Source organism: Eumetopias jubatus, unplaced genomic scaffold, assembly GCF_037043125.1.
Source record: "Eumetopias jubatus isolate StellerSeaLion01/CBP00866 unplaced genomic scaffold, mEumJub1_p1.0 scaffold_8, whole genome shotgun sequence".
NCBI lineage: Eukaryota > Metazoa > Chordata > Mammalia > Carnivora > Otariidae > Eumetopias > Eumetopias jubatus.
This window is the reverse complement of record NW_028274814.1, coordinates 95,032,539-95,052,242: the sequence shown is the minus strand read 5'-3', so window position 1 is coordinate 95,052,242 and position 19,704 is coordinate 95,032,539. Positions and strand designations below refer to the sequence as shown.

Sequence of the window (19,704 nt, the reverse complement as noted above, 5' to 3'; positions counted from 1 at the left end):
AATGCTGCTTTACTCCCATGCCCGCCCTACTGCTCGCACTTGCTCACCCTGCCCCAGCCCCTCGGAGTCTCCTCCATCTCCTGGACCGACCTGGTTCTTTCTCGCCTCAGGCACAGGCACACCTCACTTCCCACTCCTCGCCCCTCTCACTGCCAAACAGTGTTTCCTCAGAGACTCCCTCCATGACCTGTCCTATATTAGGCCCCTGGTTCATACCACCTGCCACTTTACCTTCATGGCACAAATTTTAAGGTCTGATTTTTTGTTCAGTGTCTCTCTCCACACAGATCTGTAAGCTACCCTGGGGGCAGGAATCCTGTCACCCATGTTGCTCACTGTTAAATCTCCAGGGCCTAGCTGGGCCGTCAGTAATTACCAGTTAGTTTATTAAGCCAGTGCAAGAACTAACCACAAAAGAAGAGGGAGTCAGGGCGCCTGGGTGGCTCAGTTGGTTAAGTGTCTGACTCCTGATTTTGGCTCAGGTCATGATCTCAGGGTCGTGAGATGGAGCTCTTTGTCGGGCTCTGTGCTCAGTGGGGAGTCTGCTTCTCTCTCTCTGTCCCTCCCCCCATTTGTGCTCTCTCTCTCTAAAAAAGCTGTTAAAAAAAAGAGGGAGTCTTGTATTTCTGATTTAAACAGTTTATTTTGTTGCAGTGTGCCTCAGGAAGTTTAGCATTTCTCTAATGTCTAACATTTATATTTGGGCAAACATTTGTTTGCTTTTACCAAAAATAAATAAAATCTCACCAGATTCCCTTCAACTTTAGGTTTTTCTAGTGTATTTAAATATGGCCAGTCCACTTTCCAGAAGTACATTTGTATAAAGTAGTGTGTTCCTGTTGTCTCTGTTACCAGTTGCTATGTAACAAACCATCCCCAAATTTAGGGATTCATACCCTTTTTATTTACTCTCAATTCTGTAAGTCAGGAATTTGGACAAGCCAGAGCAAGGCTGGCCAATCTCTGTACCATCCTGTCTGGAGCCTCAGCTGGGGCTGGCTGAGACCACCAGCCTGGGACATGTCTGGAGTCTCAATTCTGGCTGTCACCTGGGTTCCTCATTTCTCCAGGCGGACTCTCCACGGGGTTAGCACCGGAGTCTCAGGTTTCCCAGAGGGAGTGTTGCAAGAGCAAAAGCCCCGAAATGCAAACACTCGTCAAACCCCTGCTTACAGCACAACAGCTACGATCCCCCCTGGTAAGAGCCAGTCACACGGGAGGGGCTGGGGAGTGCGTGGATGCCAGGGGTGGCCCTCCGAGGCTACCCAGGCGACCATCCACCTTCCCTGTGCTCACATTTGGAAGAACACCTGGAGCCCAAACCAAAGGGATACACACTGCACGCGTCCACTTCCTCACATACCATCAGTAAACCCAAAAATATTCTTTCTTTTAAGGGAAAATAATAACTACTATGACCTGAATAGAAATTTCCCCGATGCTTTTGAATTTAATAACGTGTCAAGGCAGCCTGAGACTGTGGCTGTCATGGAATGGCTGAAAACAGAGACATTTGTCCTCTCTGCAAACCTCCACGGCGGCGCCCTGGTGGCCAGTTACCCATTTGACAACGGTGTTCCAGGTGAGCAAACAGCGCCCGGCCTGGCTTCCTGAGCCCGGAGTGGGACTGCAGAGTCGGCCTCCAGAGGGGAAGTCTGCCCTCTGCCCTTTGCGGCCAGGGATGGAAAAGCCTCGTTTTCTCACCTCTGAGCCACTCTTCCTACAATTTATAGACTGCAGATGGGCACGGTGGCTGACCTGGCAACCCCCAGGATTATTTGAGATTCATTGGGAAAATAGTAGAATCGGGTTAGAATACCCCACAAGAGGCAACATGCCTGAAAGTAAATAAAACCGGAACAACTTTACCTTTCTTTGCTAATCATAGGAGCAATCATTTGACTCCTCTTAAAACTCTGTGGGATGAGGACTTAAAACGAGCGCAGTGCCTTTATTTAACCCCTACAGTATGTAAGGAAGGCTTGCCACCCCCCAGAAATGAGTGAGAGTGACTAAGAGGCTATTTACCTTGTAAGCCGATACAGGAGGAGTTGGAATATGCATCTAGTTTGTTTTGTGTGGTATCACCCTGTGTCTGCTCATTAGAAACGAGGAGAAAGGGTAGGGGAAGCCCTTGTGGAAGTGGACACGTGTCCCTCTGGGAAAGCAGGGTCTTTGCATGTGATGCGGTGGTGTGTTTACTAACACGGCGCCACGCGTTTCCAAGTACTTGTACTCCGACACCAACAGAAAGGTCTTGGTTTATTTTTCACACACAGCAACTGGGACGTTACACTCCCGTAGCTTAACCCCTGACGACGATGTTTTTCAACACCTTGCACATACCTACGCTTCAAGAAATCCCACCATGAAGAAAGGAGACCAGTGTAAAAACAAAATGAACTTTCCTAATGGAATCACAAATGGCTACTCCTGGTATCCACTCAAAGGTCAGTTTCTCTTCCCTTCTAGCATTCTCCTATTGCCTTCATCCAGAGGTGCCACTGGCTTTTGTTGACCCCAGCAGTTATCCAGATTTGTTCAGCATGGTGCCATCCTTTAGTCGTGTTTCTGTCAGCTCATGGCCCAGAAGCACTGGGGGCTGATGGCCGGAGAGCTGCTCAGGATGCTCGCTCAGCATTTGCCTACGATGAGCCAGGAACTTTGCCAAGAAAGCTGAACAGGACACAGCCCCTACCCTCAGGCTTAATAGGGAAGAGCAGCACGCAAGTAAATAACTGTGGTGGCAGTGTAATTAGAATAAAAATGGGAGGTTTGGAAAAGGTAGTGTGCCCGAGAGGTAGAAAGCCAGAGTACAACAGGGAGTGGAGAAGACCCTGGAGAAATGTAATGCTTAGGTCACATCGACCAGGAACCCCTGCTAATCCAGCTACTTATGGCCAGATCGCCCGGTTTGTAAAACAAGCTGAACTTGTACGTGAGGTATCATGATTTTTAAAGCCACTTTGCAAGCTGAACAAGAATGCTTTTCCAGCTAGATATGAGGTGGTGGGTGGGGGGAGGGTCCAGTTTTCTGCCCTTGGACCAGGACAGCCCGGTGAGGGAGGGGGTTAGGAGACCGCCATGTAGGGCCACGGGATTGGGGGCAGGGGGCTGTTCTTGTAAAAGGAATCACTAAGCAAGCCCAGGGGTGTAGGAGAACTCGGGTTTGTCGGGCGCCTGAGCGAGCAGGAGGGCCCTAGGGCAGAAGAGCAGCGGGGAGAGGGTGGGCGGGGACTGGGCCTCAGTGGTGGAAGGTGCCCCCCGTGACACTGGTTCGCCCGACCCTGCCCGCAGGGAGCAGTAGGCTGCGTTGCGGCACGCGGGCCCCTTTCCCAGGTGTCACTGGGAGGTACAGGCTCTGCCGTCCTGTTGCATGAGCTGGTACTTTCCGGTCTCTGCCAGCTTCCCAGGTGATGTAAGCAGCAGGGCCAGCTAGACACCGCAGCACCCCACACTCCTCTCTGTTGTCCCCAATACAGCTCCCGCCACAGGCCCACGCCCTGCTCCTCTCCACAGGCAGCCAAGGGCTCCCTCCTGCCCCAGGGCAGAGCTGTCCCTCATGGGCCGTCTGTAACCTTCAAGGCAGTTCCGGATGTGTGGGGAATGAGCCAGGAAGCTAACGTGGCTGTGTACGTTACGGTGTACCCCAAGAAAGGCAGGCAGAGCCCGCTACTTTGAGGAGCTTAGAACAGAGCATTCCAGCTCGGTCTGGAGGTTTTGTCCACCAGGCCTGAGTTGCATTATCCAGAGCTGCACACACACTCCACGCTTAGCAGCCCCATTCCTGCACGCTTTGTACGCCTGTTCTGCTGTTTCAGTTCTTTCTGAGAGCCATCCAACCCAGGACTTCGGTTTTGTTTCTTTTTTTTATTTCTTGATGAAAACAAGGTCAGAGAGAAATACAAAACTTAGAAGGCGAGTAAATACAAAGGACAGAGGAATTCTTCCTGCTAGAATCTAGACCTACATAGATATTAATATTTTGATATATTTTGACTATTTTCTTAGCATGAAGTCTTTTTCTAATTCAGTACTTCCCAAATACCCCGACAGAATTGAGAATACATATTTTATTAGGCAGATATCAAGTATAACAAAATCTGGCAGAAAGTACTTCCTTCAAAGTTACTGTATTTCATCAAATCCAAGATGCCACTGATTATAAAATACACTGTACCACTAAGGAAGAAACAAAAATGTTCCTGGCCAATCTAATAACGTTTTTTAGCCATCAAGTTTAAGAGCCCTCCCAATTCAGATTTTAAAATATGAAGTCTTGCATCTGAGAAAATACAAAATGGGACTATAGCCCTTTGAAAATAGGGTCTCCAGAGGTGAGAACTGGGAGGTGAGCATGGGCACTGGTGGCCTCAGAAGGGGGTGTGGGCCCCGGCCCCCTCTCTTTCATTCCTGAAGCATCTCGGCGTCACGGGCAGGAGCACAGGGCCTTGAGCAGGACAGTCTGCGCTGGGCTGTGCACTCACGTGCATGTTACTTACCCTCTGGGATTGTCTCCTCGTCTCTGAGATGGGGGGGGGTCACTGCCGTGACCGGCTCTTCAAATGGTTCCCCAGTCATAGCAAACGCCCACTGAATGTTAGCCATTATTCTCCCAGTGAGTGTACTTAGCTTTACATTATGTATTTATGAATGGTTTGTAAACAATTTTTTAGAAGTATTGTTCCATATCTGTTTAGAATGTAATTTACAGAAGAAATGTACACTGATGAATCCTTTTTGTAAAGTATGATTGACAAAAAAGGACTGACCCTTCCCCTCCCCCTTGGTTGCACAGTTGAACTTGGGCCCGCTCTGATCCAGTTACCCATATGGGAGTATTTAGGACTGCCTGTTCATGCCTGGGTGATAAAACGTCAAGCCCTGAGTTTATATGCTAATATGTCAAATTCGTCTTTTCCTGTTTACATGTACTTTCCTTGCAGCTGTCTGATTCACTTGTCCCCAAGATACATGATACTTGACTCCATTCCAATTTTAGACCTTAAAAAATTAAATATCTTTGTGTTTAGGTGGAATGCAAGATTACAACTACATCTGGGCCCAGTGTTTTGAAATTACGTTGGAGCTGTCATGCTGTAAATATCCTCATGAGGAGAAGCTTCCATTCTTCTGGAATAAAAACAAGGCCTCATTGATTGAATATATAAAACAGGTTCACCTAGGTTTGTAAGATTTTTTTTATTAATTCCTATTAACACAAAACATAGCATCTAGCGAAACCTTTGGGTTGAGAGAATGCAAGCCCCTATTTGTTTTCCTGGTAGAGCCTCATTTTGAGTACCAGAACTAACGATTAAGAATTTTCTCTGCATGAATATCCGCAGCACGTGAGAAATGCAGTGCCCATCAGTTCATAGAAGAGAAAGCATGATGTATGTTACTTTAATATGGGGGTGCAAAATCCAGAGTACTTCCAACTTCCAATTTTTCATGTGGAAATCTCACAAAAGATCCAGGAAAACAAGTCATTACTCTGTTAAATCATTCCCCATCTAGGAAATGCCGTTTGCTTGTCACTTGTCACACAATATCATAGATCCAGAGAACACTGGACATGCCATTTTGCCTTTTTCTTAGTACTGGGATGCTGACCTAGCACCATTAGCTTCAAACCCCTCACACCCTGCAACTCTGCCAAATGACCTACCTGGTCCTGGAAGTCTTCCCAGGCTGGTCGTCTTACAGCTGTCTAGCCTTTATCTCACAGGTGGACAGACTAGCCGGGCAAGAGTGATAGTTCTCAAACCTGTACAGCAGACTCCCAGGAGGGCTGGTGAAAACACAGATTTCCAGGCCCCAGCCCCAGGAGTTTGATTTAGTGAATCCTGAATGGTGCATCTTCCGCGAGGAGAGGCTGGTGCTGCTGGTCCAGGGACTACGCTCTGAAAACCACTGTAGCAGAGAAACTCAGTGCTTGTGATGGTGATGGAGTCATGCAGTTTAAGCTTCTTTAGCCAGGCTGCGTCTCTGTGGGCAGGGAGTGGAAGCCTGTCTGCATTGCCAGGGTTTAAGTTCTTTCTCTCCCTTCAGAAGGGCTTCAGAAATTGGCACAGTAATTAGACTACTACGTCACGCTAAAGTAGGTGTAGGTTTGTGTCGATGAGGGGTTGCATCATAGGCCTGCTGCATAGCTGCACAATTCCTGTAATTACCCCAAAGCTTTCCACCTGCTAGTGAGATGGAAGAGTCAGACACACAGGGGGTCCAGGGCTGAGTACAAGGATAATTAAGAGCTTCCTGTGGCCCAATATATGCCCCTCCCCCCTTTCATACCTCTCCCCACAACCTCCAGCACCCCCCACAGCACAGGTGCACAAAGATTATTGGTGAATTCACAGGGCTGAGACACGTATGAAGTAGGCCAATTCCCTGTGATAAGGGATGTTAAAGAAGTCATTTTTTCATCAGCATCTTAGCATTTACTAAGATTATTGGGTCCTCTCAATTAATATTCTGGTATTTTGCTACTAGATTTTCCTCATGAGGCACATAGTAATTTAGCCTTTCTATTGTAGTTCCTTATTTAGTGTTACTCTGCCTATTGTAAAATTTCTCCATCAGCATCAACATGGGAGTGCAGCTGAACAAGAAATATGCTCCACATAACTGCACTACTCTTTTCAGAATTTCAGTCTAGCTGTAAAGGTTATTTTCCAAGCACTGAATTAAGGTGGGCTCTGAAGTGTCATGCTGACCTAATAATGCCCGTGAAGGAGCTTTGTAAACTGTTAAGTAACGTGCACATTGTAGCATGACTATTACTAATTTGGAGGGCTTACAAGTCCATAGGTTTTATAAAGAATATTCATCTGCCTATCCCTATAATCAGGTATGCACAACCTACTTAAAAATATATATATATAAACACATCAACCCTGCCCCCTTGTGGTTTAAGACAGGCTTTTTTTTTTTCTAATTTAATAATGAAACCCAATTTCAAAACACTAATAGTGTGGTTATTGTCACTTGATAGGTTCTTTCCATTTCAGTGTGTAGTAGGAAGCCAAAGACTGTCTCTGCTTGGGGATGATGGGAGCAAACCTTCTTGCTGGTTTTGCTGTGGTTTAAGGAAAGTACTGATATTTATCAAGCGGTGTTGCGTTCAGGGGCTTAGCTTCACCACTTGCTAAGATGCATCTGAGACTTGGACCCATCTCCAAGTCTCTGGCTGTCTCTGGCTTACCTTGTCTGGGAAGGAAGGCCTGGAAAGTGGTACATATCACTTCCATTTTACAGGTGATGAAACTGAATCTGGGAATGTTTAGTGACCTGGGATTTACACTGAGACTGACTGGTACCTATCTGTACTTACCTAATGTGTCAGAAGACCTCCTAAGAAGGGCATGAGGGGAATATCTCTTCAAAGAATAATGCCACCGATACCCAATGAATAAATGCATAATTGGGTTACTAAGTCATGACTGATGTTTATAGTTGGATCCTACTTACAAAGATCAAAAGGATACATAACAAGTAATAGGAATAAATATAAATGAAACTTTTAGAAAAGGCAGAAGGACAAATTACCTGAAACTAGAGGTTCACAGCTGCTGTCTGAATATGTGAGAAGGAAATATGGCATTTAGTAATTTCTTCTCGGGGGGGGGGGGGAATGAAGAGTCAAGAATTAGGAAAGTGAAAGGCAACTTGGGTCAAGCAGAAGTTTGCTTAATGTTTGAGACAAAGATTTTGTTGCTAAGTGTCAAAATTTTACAATTCATTTTAAACTTTTCTGAAGGAACTATAATTATGCTGTGTTATCTTTCTGCTCCAGTAAATAATTACTAAGTAAAATGTTCTGGGAATAGTTCAGGGTCATTTTTTCCCTTGTGGCTTCTTATGTCATTAAGATGATATGTCACTGAGTGAACACACTGGAAGGTGAAGTATAACATTTAAAATGACCTTTTCTTAACTGTACTGAAATTTTGAGGTGAGGGGTATGGTGTCAGGTTCAGTGTGGGCCCTGGAGACTAGTGTGGATTTACAGCCAGGCTGTAGGAGCTTAAGGTTATGTAATAACCCAAAGCCTTAGTTTCCTCATCTGTAAAAGTGTGACAGTATTGCCTGCGTGACAGAGTTGATGTGAGGATTCAATGAGAACATGCACGTTAAGCATTTGCCATAGAGCCTGAAATATACTAACAATAAACGTTCACTCCTGTTATTAGTAATAAGACACCATTAACCAATCCCATGATTCCAAGCAATCTTGTGATTATAATTGTTTCCCATCTAGTCTGACCATGAGACAAAACTATTGAGGCCCTTGCATAGGTAAGTATCTTATTGTAAATTAATACACTGGCATTTTTTTTTTTTAACTAATCTCTACACCCAACATAGGGACTCGAACTCATGACCCCGAGATCAAGAGTCACATGCTCCACTGCCTGGGCCAGCCAGGCGCCCCCACCTCCCCTGCTTTTTGTAAATACACTGGCATTTTTTAGTTTAGGATTTAGTGGAATCTACCGAGGACAATGTTGTAGTAGTTTGGTGACTGAGTAAGCAACTTGGAAAAGATAGGAATGGATTTAGGTTGTCATCTGTGTTATTTTGATACTAGGTGCCATAAATGGACTATTTGACAATAAACAAATTTAGTCTATAAATCTGATTGTTAGCTTGACTGTATTTTAAGTTACATCAAAAATAAGTTTACCAAGTTCTGGTTCAAGATGGCAACGTAGGAGGATCCTGAATTCATCCCCTCCCACAGACACACCGAATCTATAGCTACATATGGAAACCCCAAAACTACCTGAGCCGTTCCTACACGTTGGGCGAATGAGAATAAACCTATATTGCAACGAGTAGGAGAGGTTGAGACACGATCCTGCCATACACCCCATCCCTGTTGTAGCAACCCACATCGAAGGAACTCACAACTCCAAACTTCTCCCTGAGCAGCAAAAGGTTTGAACCCCACGTGTGGCACCCCAACTTTTAAAAGCTACCCAAGAAACAATCCCTGAAAACACCTAGCTTTGAAAGCCACGGGGCTTGCATCCACAAGACCCTCAAACTGGGAGATAGTTCTTAAAGGGTCCACACAGGTGCACTTGGCTGCCTGCCAGGGCCCAGTGCAGAGCCAGCCAACTGAAAGATGCCCAGTTTTTCTGTGACAAAGGCCTATTTGCTGGTCTTAAAGCTTTGACCTGAGGGGCAGGCATCTAATTTAACACACATCTAGGGGTCTACTGAAATACTCTCCAAAGATGGAAGCTGGCAGAAACCATGTTTGCACTCTCCCTCCCTCCAGCTCACCAGTCTCTCCCAAAAGGGAATCTATGCATGCATCCGGTGCCCCAGTTTTGGGGGCTACCATCCATGGGATACCGCTTAGTAGCTCTGGTAGCCTAAGTGGGGTTTATGTTCATGGCTCCACAGGACACTAGCAAACAAACAGTTCTTAACTGGCTCTCACCCCAGGGCTCAGTGTAAAGGGAATAGGGAGACCCATCCATCCCCCAGTCCTCCCCTGAAAGAGATTTATTTGCATCCTTTAAAAGCCTCTGCCTGAGGGTCTGGAATACAATCGGCCTGAATCTAGGTACTGATAGGTCTTGGCACAACCTCAACTACTGGGAACTACTAAGAATAAAGTAGGCTGCTTAGACAATCAGGTTCGAGAAACAACCAAAAGCTAGGGCAGAGTTGAATGATAAGGTTCATCTACAAAAGACCACTCCTCCAGGACTGGAAGATGTGGGTGTTTTACCTAATGTATAGAAACCAACAGAGAGTCAAAGAAAATGAAGAAACAGAGCAATATATTCCAAACAAAAAAATAAGGTAAAGCCTCAAAAAAGACCTTACTGAAACAGAGATAAGTGATTTACCTGATAAAGAGTTCAAATAATGACCAAAAACATGCTCACTGAGCTCAGGAGAACAATGCATGAACAAAATGAGAATTTCAACAAAGAGGTGTTACAAGACACCACCAAATAGAAGTCACACAGCTGAAGAATACAGTAATAGAACTGAAAAATACAACAGACTCAACATCAGACTAGATGAAGCAGAAAAATCAGTGAACTTGAAAACAGGGCATCGGAACTAATCCAATCAGAGCAACAAAAGGGAAAGAATGCAATAGCGTGGAGATCGCTCAAGGGACTTATGGGACAACAATGGGCATACCAACATTCGCATTATAGGGGTCCCAGAAGAAGAGAGTAAGGGACAGAAAACTTAATGAATAATGGCTGAAGAGTTCCCTAACCTGGGGAAGGAAACAGACCTCCAGATCCAGGAGGGCCGGAGAGTGCCAAATAAGATGAACTCAGACCCACACCAAGACACATTATAATCAAAGTGTCAGAAGTTGAAGACAGGGAATCTGAAAAGTAGCAAGAGAAAAACAACTTGTTACATACAAGGAAATTCCCATATTATCAGATTTTTTTTCAGCAGAAACTTTGCAAGCCACAACGGAGTGACACAGTATATTCAAAGTGCTGAAAGAACGAACCACCAACCAAGAATATATGGCAAAGCTGTCCTTCAGAGCTGAAAGAGAAAGGATTTTCTAGACAAGCAAAAATTAAGGAGTTCATCGCCACTAGACCAGCCTTACAAGAAAGTTTAAAGGAACTTCAGGCTGAAATGAAAGGGTACTAATTAGTAATACAAAAACTCACTGGTAAAGGTAAATCTTTAATAAAATTCAGAAGAGTCTAATGTAAAGATAGTGGTTAATCACTTACAAAACTATTATGAAGGTTAAAAGACAAAGTAGCAAAAATAACTATAACTACAATAATTTGTTAATGGATACACAAGATAACAAGATGTAAAATATGGGCAGGAGGGAGTAAACATGCAAAGGTTTAGAATGCAATCATATTATAAACTTAAAATAGACTGTTACAGTTTTATGTAAGTGTCAAGGTAACCAGAAAGCAAAAACCTATACATAAAAAAAGATGAAGGAATCTAAGCGTACCACTTTAGAAAACCAACAGATAGCAAAGGAAGAGAACAAAGGAATTACAAACCAGCCAGAAAGCAATTATCAAAATGGCAGTGAGTACATACCTATCAGTAATTACTTTAAAAGTAAATGGACTAAATTCTCCAATAAAAAGAGTGGCTGGATCAATTAAAAAAATAAGTAAAAATAAATAAACCATAAGACCCATCTATGTATGTTTCCTGCAGGAGACTCCCACTTCAGACACACACAGACTGAAAGTGAAGAGGTGGAAAAAATATTCCATGCAAATGGAAACCAAAAGAAAGCTGGGATAGCTATACTTATATCAGACAAAACAGACTTTAAGACAAAGACTAATAAGAAACAAGGTTATTATAGAATTATGAAGGAGTCAATCCAACAAAATGATCTAACATAGGAGTACTTAACTATATAAAGCAAATCTTAACAGACCTACAGGGGAAAATAGACAGCAATATAATAACAGTAAGGGGCTTTAATATATCACTTTCATCAATGGATAGGTCATCCAGACAGAAAATGGTACTTAACATATACAGAGCATTCCAACCAACAGCAGCAGAATACACATTTTCTTCAAGTGCACATGGAACAAATTTACAAAGGCTGGGGCGCCTGCGTGGCTCACTTGGCTAAGCATCTGCCTTCAGCTCAGGTCATGATCACAGGGCCCTGGGATTGAGCCCCATGCCAGACTCCTTGCTCAGCTGGGAACCTGCTTCTCCCTCTCCCTCTGCCTGCTGCTCTGCCTACTTGTGCTCATGCCCTGTCAAATAAATAAATAAATAAATAAAATCTTATCATCTTTTCCAACCTCAGTGGTATAAAACTAGAAATCAATTACTAGAAGAAAATTGGAAAATTCACAAATATTCAGAGATGAAACAACATGCTACTGCACAACCAGTAGGTCAAAAGAGAAATCAAAATCTTGAAATGAATGAAATGAAAATACAACATACGAAAACTTATGGGATGCAACAAAAGCAGTTCTAAGAGAGAAGTTCAGAGGGATAAATGCCTACAATTAAACAGAGATCTCATAGAATTGTTGAATCACTATATTGTACACCTGAATCTAATACAACACTGTTAACTATACTGGAATTAAAATTAAAAAAAAAAAAAAAAAAATCTCAACCTAACTTTACACCTCAATTAACTAAAAAAAGAACAAAATAAGCCCAAAGTTAGAAGGAAGAAACAAAGAACAGAAATAAATGAAATAGAAACTAAAAAGACAATAGAAAAAAAAAATAAAACTAAGAGCTAGTTATTTGAAAAGATAAGCCTTTAGCTAGACTTACCAAGAAAAAAAGAGCAAGAACTCAAAATCAGAAATGAAAGAGATGTTGTAACTGATACCACAGAAATGCAAATGATCATAAAAGACTAAACAATTATACACCAAAAAAGTGGACAACCTAGATGATAGTTAAATCCATAGAAGCATACACCTACCAAGACTGAATCATGAAAAAAAGAAAATCTGAACAGACCTTTTACCAGTAAGGAGATTTTTGGCATGTTTTTGATTACTAATTCAAACAAAAGCCCAAGACTAGATGGCTCCATTGGTGAATTTTACCATTTAAAGAAGAATTAATACCAGTCCTCAAATACTTCCAAAAAACAGAAAAGAACGCTCTCAAACTCATTTTACAAGGCCAGCATTACCCTGATAGCAAAACCATGACACAAGAAAATTACAAGCCAATATCCCTGATGAACATAGATGCAAAAATCCTCCAACAAAGTATTAGCAAATCAACCTCAACAATACATTAAAAGGACCTTCCTTGATCTAGTGGGATTTATTCCAGGGATGCAAGGATGGTTCGACATCTGCAAAATCAGCGTAATATACCACATTAACAAAATATGAAAGATAAAAATAATATCATCCCAATAGATGGAGAAAAAAACCATTTAACAAAATTTAACATCCATTTATAAAAACTCTAAAGAAAAAATCTTGAACTATGTTAACTAGATATATTGTGATCATTTCACAAATATATCAAATCACTATGTTGTACATTTGAAACTAATGCTATATGACAATTATATCTCAATTTTTGGGAAGGTTTACCTTCCCTTAAATACTTATTACTTTTTAAAGATTATTTATTTATTTGAGAGAGAGAGAGAATGAGAGAGAGAGAGCACGAGAGGGAAGAGGGTCAGAGGGAGAAGCAGACTCCCTGCTGAGCAGGGAGCCCGATGCAGGACTCGATCCCGGGACTCCAGGATCATGACCTGAGCCGAAGGCAGTCACTTAACCAACTGAGCCACCCAGGCGCCCCTTTTATTATCATCCAAACAACTTAATAAATATTGGGTGTATTTTTCTTAAATAACTACAAGAATTCTTTTTCATATGTCATAAAATGTAGTGTTAACATTTAGTGTTCTTTTTGTCTTGCAGGTATAAAGGGTCAAGTTTTTGATCAGAATGGGAATCCATTACCCAATGTAATTGTAGAAGTCCAAGACAGAAAACATATCTGCCCTTATAGAACCAACAAATTTGGAGAGTATTATCTTCTTCTCTTGCCTGGGTCCTATGTAATAAATGTAAGTATACAGCCCTCGTTATGGTTATTAAAACATTTTAGAACTTGCAGTAGTTACCCAGAAGGAATCCAAAATAAGTCTGGAAAGTCCCAAAAGTAGATACATCAGGACAGAAGGGAAGGTCATCAACAGACTTGCATTTGGAAGGGAGTGGGAGAGGTGGAAATAATAGGAACATACCAAACAAATCATGTTTTTTCCCAACTGGCAGTGTTTTTAATAGAAGCCCAAACCTATTTCTTGTGACATGTCCTATGATAAAAGATGGAATGAACATTATTAATAAGAATAATTAAACAATGTAGTCACAGTACTTCCAAGCTTCATGGAATACCATTTCAATGCCCATTTCATGAGACATAATTTCTGCTATTAAAAAATGGACTGGGACATAAGTTCCTTAGAATTCATTATAAAAATTTGATCCACAAATGTTACCACTATATAAAGCTAGTAATAGACATATTTTGCAGCCCTTCCATAAGCAAATGATGTTGAGTTCCTATCAATGCATGTAAAGTTCCAGGTTTAATTCTAGAAGATGTCTGAGTCATTTATTCCTAAAGGGAGGCTTGGACTAGTTTGAGCCCAAACAGATGCATGTGAATGAACTAAATGAAAAAGTACCTGATTTATTTGGCCTGATTGTGCCTCTTTCTCCTTGATACGACTTTCTCTAACTCTCAGGATTCTTCTCCTTTGCTTAGTGGGTCTGATGCCAGCTACAAGCAGTCATTCCATATAGAGTGACTCCTGGGAAAAGGTGGTCATCTACTCAGTAGTAAAAACTGGCTTTACATTCTGTTATATCTTAAAGGTGAAATAATGAAAGGCATGTTTTTCAATTCATAAAACTGTAGGATTCAGAGCTTCTCTGTTCCATAGGTTAGTCCCACAGAGCCCAGCAGGGGGCCCATCAACTGCTAATCTTAAGAATCTCTCCTAGAACTGGAAAGACCTCAATTCACTGTGAATTTTTGCCTAAAAAGGCCCTTTATTTTCCTGTTACAGTGACATTTCCATTCCATGAAAAAACGTGTGTGTGTATGGGTGTCTTTGTAATGAATCTAAATTATTTTTATGTAATGCCAAAAATAAGGCACACCTTTATAAAATTATGAATTGTTCATTTCCCTTTAGACTACCATAGTACCTGTTGGCTTTAGCCTCTAATTCTAGGACAAGGTTGGAAGGCAAGACTTTGGAAGCTGAAATGAATGACTAAAATATATACCAACTGGAGCTTATGTAAATGATTTACCCCCATTATTTTCCTTCTCCATATATAATAAAACTATTTCTCAGGGGCGCCTGGGTGGCTCAGTTGGTTAAGCGTCTGCCTTCAGCTCAGGTCATGATCCCGGGCTCCTGTGATTGAGCCCCCATGTTGGGCTCCCTGCTCAATGGAGAGCCTACTTCTCCCTCTCATTCCGCACCTCCCACCCCCGCACTGGTGCCACTCACGCTCGCTTGCGCTCTGTCAAATAAATAAAATCTTTTTTTAAAAAAGTATTTCTCGGTGGACATCATCTGTAGTTAGTTTAGCATTTGTCCTATTTTTCCTGATTTCTTCCACCAAAATCAATCAATCAATCAGTCAGTCAATAAATCTAGCTTAAGATTTAGACTCAGAGAGAAAGCCAGGTAAAATCAAAGCCTTTGAGGAAGCAGTAAACTTGTACAGCTGCAAGGAAAATGGAATAAATTGAGAACAGAATTCCACTTACAAATATTCTTGATACCCAATCAGGATATTAAGTACAGACTCAGAACAAAGGAAAACAGTCAATTCTTTACCTTTGCTCTCCATAAAAATGATGGGGAGACAATCAGTCTATGGCTTCCTTCTCCTAGGATACATCTCCAGATAAGGGACCTGTCTTTATTTCACTTCATAACTCTGGGCAACAGGCATCGGACAACTCATTCAGTGAGTCGGCCTGAAGCTGTTACTAACCTGGGAGGCCTGGCAGCTGGTTATATGTGTTTCATAAAGGCCACATTTTAGTGGTGGATGTCAGTGTTTTTAGTGTTGGCACCACTTAACATCTGAAATCACTCAGATGATTGTTTTTTGTTTCCTCTCAGGTTACGGTCCCTGGACACGATCCATACCTCACAAAGGTGGTTATTCCAGAAAAATCCCAGAACTTCAGTGCTCTTAAAAAGGATATTTTACTTCCCTTCAGAGGGCAACTGGATTCTATCCCAGTATCAAATCCTTCATGTCCTAAGATTCCTCTGTATAGTGATTTGCCAAGCCACTCAGCTGCAACAAAGCCTGGTTTGTTCTTATTTTTAGTGACTGTCTTTCACATATTTGTCAAATAAAGCAAAATGTGAAACACAACCCCCATCATCACCTGGAATCAGGGATTACTCATGCCAGGTTACTGCAACTCTGTTAACTCCCTCTGTGGGACCTTGACTCAAGAAACGCCATGGTCCTTCCCTAAGAAGAGAAATGGTTGTTTTCAAACCACAACAAGCAATGTGTGGTGATAACAAAGGAATGATTTAATCTTGATGAATGGAAGAAACCTACCTTTCAGGTACTGTCCACTACACTTAACCTTGAAGTTGTCTTAGAAATTTAACTTGAGAATCAAGAAAGAAGTTCCTGCAAGAAAAAAATGGAGCAAATTTTGTATACAGAGCCAGATGAATATAAGCAATGAAGATGAACATTCACTGATAACCTACTATCTACAAAACCTGGCCATGAGTGCTATATGTGAAGACATAGTAAGTGCCATATGTAATTACTTCTCAGCACAGGGAGAAATGACAGGACTGGGAATATTTCACGTCACAGATGTTCTAAGGAAATAGGAGTGGAGAGAGGCAACCGTGTCTCAGTGGCCCAAGAAAAACAATATGGGCCTGATGGGATGACAAGGTTCTATATACAGAGCCCCAAAACAACAGGTCAGTTAAACCTTTCCGCACTCAGATGCCACAGTTTTGTTATGCTGAGGACCGCCAAATGTGTAACTCTAGCATCTTGCCTGAGCCTCAAACTCAAGCCCAACTTCCCACTGTACGTATCCACCTGGATGTGACCCACTGGTACCTCAAACTCATCATGTTGAAATGGGACATATTTTTCTCCCTGGAGCTGCTCTTCCCCCTGTATTGTCTCTGGTTCCAGTGAACTAGAAACCCGAGAGTCATCCTTGATGCTTTCTCCTCCTCAGCCCGTATATTCAGTCAGTCACTAAAGATTGATGTGAATTATAAATGTTGGTTGATTCTCCCTCTCTCTGTGGCTGGTAACATTGTCAGTTTAGGCCATCATGACTCACTGCCCCCACTGCAGCAGTCTTACTGGTCTCTTGCGCCCAGCCTTCTCCTCTTCAAATCCATCTTCACACAGCACTGGGGAGGAAGGTCTACTCAACAAGCAACAACAATCAACTTGCTTATAGTTCCTGTACACTTAATGCACGGTTTGTGTCCCGTATCTGAACACCATTCTGACCCACCACTACATTTTCTTTCCCACTCCTTTAAAACTCAGTTTAGGTGTCAACTCCTCCAGGAAGCCTTTGCTGACATTCATCCCTCCCAGTCAATCTGGGAACCTTTCCTCTTTGGTACTCAAATGGGTTACCTCTATTATGAATTTACAACTGTATTATAATCTTCTACTTTCATGTGTGATTTTCCCTAATAGAATGTGAGCTTTGAGGCCAGGGTCTATTTAATTAGTTTGAAAAATTCATTTTTTTTTTTAATCTTCAGAGCCCAGTACTTAGTAGAAACTGAACGAATGAGTGAACAAAGAGTTCTATGAACCTACTACACCCAGTGTCTCCCAGAAACTTGTGTTGGGCTTTGAGTCATTTTGTCAAATGAGGTCCTATGCTTTGGCAATCTCTAGCTCAGTAGCAACACTGACAGAAGAGTTTTCAAATACGTATCAACAAATAAATTCAAATATGGTGGTGTTATTACGCTTTGCATTTATCCTAAGGTTCATAGTAAATGTATTATGTTACCTGTTAAGAACACAAACTACCTTTTAATCAGAAAACAAAATTTTTACCATTAGTACTCAATTGAAACAACTGTTCTCCACTATCATGAGAGTTAACCTATCTTAAAACATTTTATGTAAGAATTAAGGGGGAAACATCAAAACAAAAAATAGCAACTCCTAAGCAGATTTCTAAGTGCTATGCGTTGCTCATGGAATATGAGTTGCCTTGGTTCTTTAAATTGAAAGTTCTCTAGGATCTGAAAACAAAGCTATGCTGTGCTTGGTATGTGATGAATGCGTGAGAACCACAAATGAGTGGGAGATACCTGGGCACTTAGGAGCTATTCCTGTGCCAATCATACTTGTTCATCTAAACAGAATTTGTAGTCTTTTTATCTCTTATAAAATCTGGTAATAACTTGAATATCTGATTTTTTATTTAAATAAATAATTTATTATGTACTTGAAAGTATGTATCAATATTACAGAAATGATTTCGGTATGCTACAAAGCACATAAACTCGATTTACCATCAAGCCTTATTTTTCAGTCAGACATTCTGAGTCCTAACTTTTCTAAGATACCAATTTTCAAAGGGACATGAACTGAAATCTGAACTGGTTCATGAGCCTTAATGTAAACTCCTTAAGGAAATAATATTTTTAAAATCAGAAATTTTATCAAACTTAAAATCGTTTAGAGACAAGTAAAGCAATCTCCAAACCAAATCTAAACCAAACGTGAATTTAATACAGAGCATGTTCAGGGTACGTATTTTGCAGCAAAGTGCTCAGAAGTAAACTTTGTAGTGAGGGTTTAGTATGATTGAATCTCCACTAACCAAGTTAAGTGTCCAAAGGGAGAAGCCACCATGTACTTCCAACTATACTCAGACCAGAGCCCCAAATCTCCACACATGACATCTTACCCTCTTAGACTGGTGGTTATGCTCCTCAGGTCCTGAGTTCAGGGTATAATTCCTTTTATGAAGGAAACAACATGGTAAAGGGTTACAAGATAGAGAAAAGACGACAGAATGCAGGAGTAAGATTTTAATTAGAAGGCAAGACCGCTGAGTTCAAACCCACTCCACATTCAGTTTCCTTACCTGTTAAATGAAGGCCCCTGCTTGACTGATCCTGTGACTATCAAAAGCAGCAGTTTAAGATGCCATTATTTTGATGTCCTTTTTGGTACTTGGCCAGGCAGAGAAAGGATAACTAACACTGGGTGACATAAATATTTTGAAAGCAGCAGAATATACCTTATTAAAGACCAGGTCTTTTGTCTCAGATACAAACAGAAATGACCTGAAAACTGAAACACTGGCTAGGTGGAATGAGCATTAATAATAGTTAAGGCATCTCCTGAACTAACACAGCTTTTTATGTACCTATCTAAATTATGATAAATGTTAACATGAGTGAATCTAAATGGAAGGGAGTATTTTAGAGAAATGTTAAGTCCCCACAAGTAAGTGTCAGTTTGATTTTGGTACTTAATTATCACATTCAGAGCAGAAGTATTAAAAGCCACTTAGCATTTTTTAAAGTCTAAGAAATCAATGTTGTGTTTCATTCCCGAAGTGAATTTGCATTTGTAATGTTTTTAAAATTGTTATAAGAAGTTACCTCTAGCTTTAGAAAGTAAAAATATCTGATACTGGAGTGGAAATACCTTTCCTAGGGAATCCAGAAAAAATGAGCACAGCATATTGTCTCATAATAAATTGCTTATTAAGAAGTTTGGTTTTTATTCCACAGTAACAATACATTTGTCTATTTTATGACAGATCCTTATATCTTCCTCATGACTTTAGATGGGGGAAAGGGGGAGAAAATGATTACTGAAGAGCCAAAAAAAAAAGCAACAATAAAAACAAACCACCTCACGATACCTAAAGTAGAAGTTTAGGGAAAGAGTTGAACTTCGTTAGAGACTTTACATTCTATCACTAATAAGCAGATACTCTACTGGCCACAAAACATCTTATCCTACTTAGCATATGAACTACTCCACAGCCTTTTATAGATGTTTCACAGCTGATTTATAAGTTTTCTCAGTGACTTTCTTCTGTACTATAATTAAGAACTTGCACAAATTGTCTAAGACAAAGTTTATTGGGTAGGGGCCATGACGACCTCTGAATTTAGAA

General features: G+C 41.4%; 1 protein-coding gene across 2 annotated transcripts in view; it reads left to right on the top strand.

Annotated features, from left to right (window-relative positions):
- CPM (carboxypeptidase M) overlaps positions 1-19,292 on the top strand; it is a 133,802-nt gene extending 114,510 nt beyond the window's left edge. For both annotated transcript variants that reach the window (XM_028110821.1, XM_028110823.1), the window contains exons 5-9: positions 1,398-1,582; positions 2,280-2,450; positions 5,034-5,186; positions 13,419-13,567; positions 15,656-19,292. In XM_028110821.1, coding sequence (XP_027966622.1) covers positions 1,398-1,582; positions 2,280-2,450; positions 5,034-5,186; positions 13,419-13,567; positions 15,656-15,898 — 901 coding nt within the window. In that variant the 3' untranslated portion in view covers positions 15,899-19,292. The remainder of the gene's footprint in view (positions 1-1,397; positions 1,583-2,279; positions 2,451-5,033; positions 5,187-13,418; positions 13,568-15,655) is intronic.
- Positions 19,293-19,704: the final 412 nt, after the last annotated feature.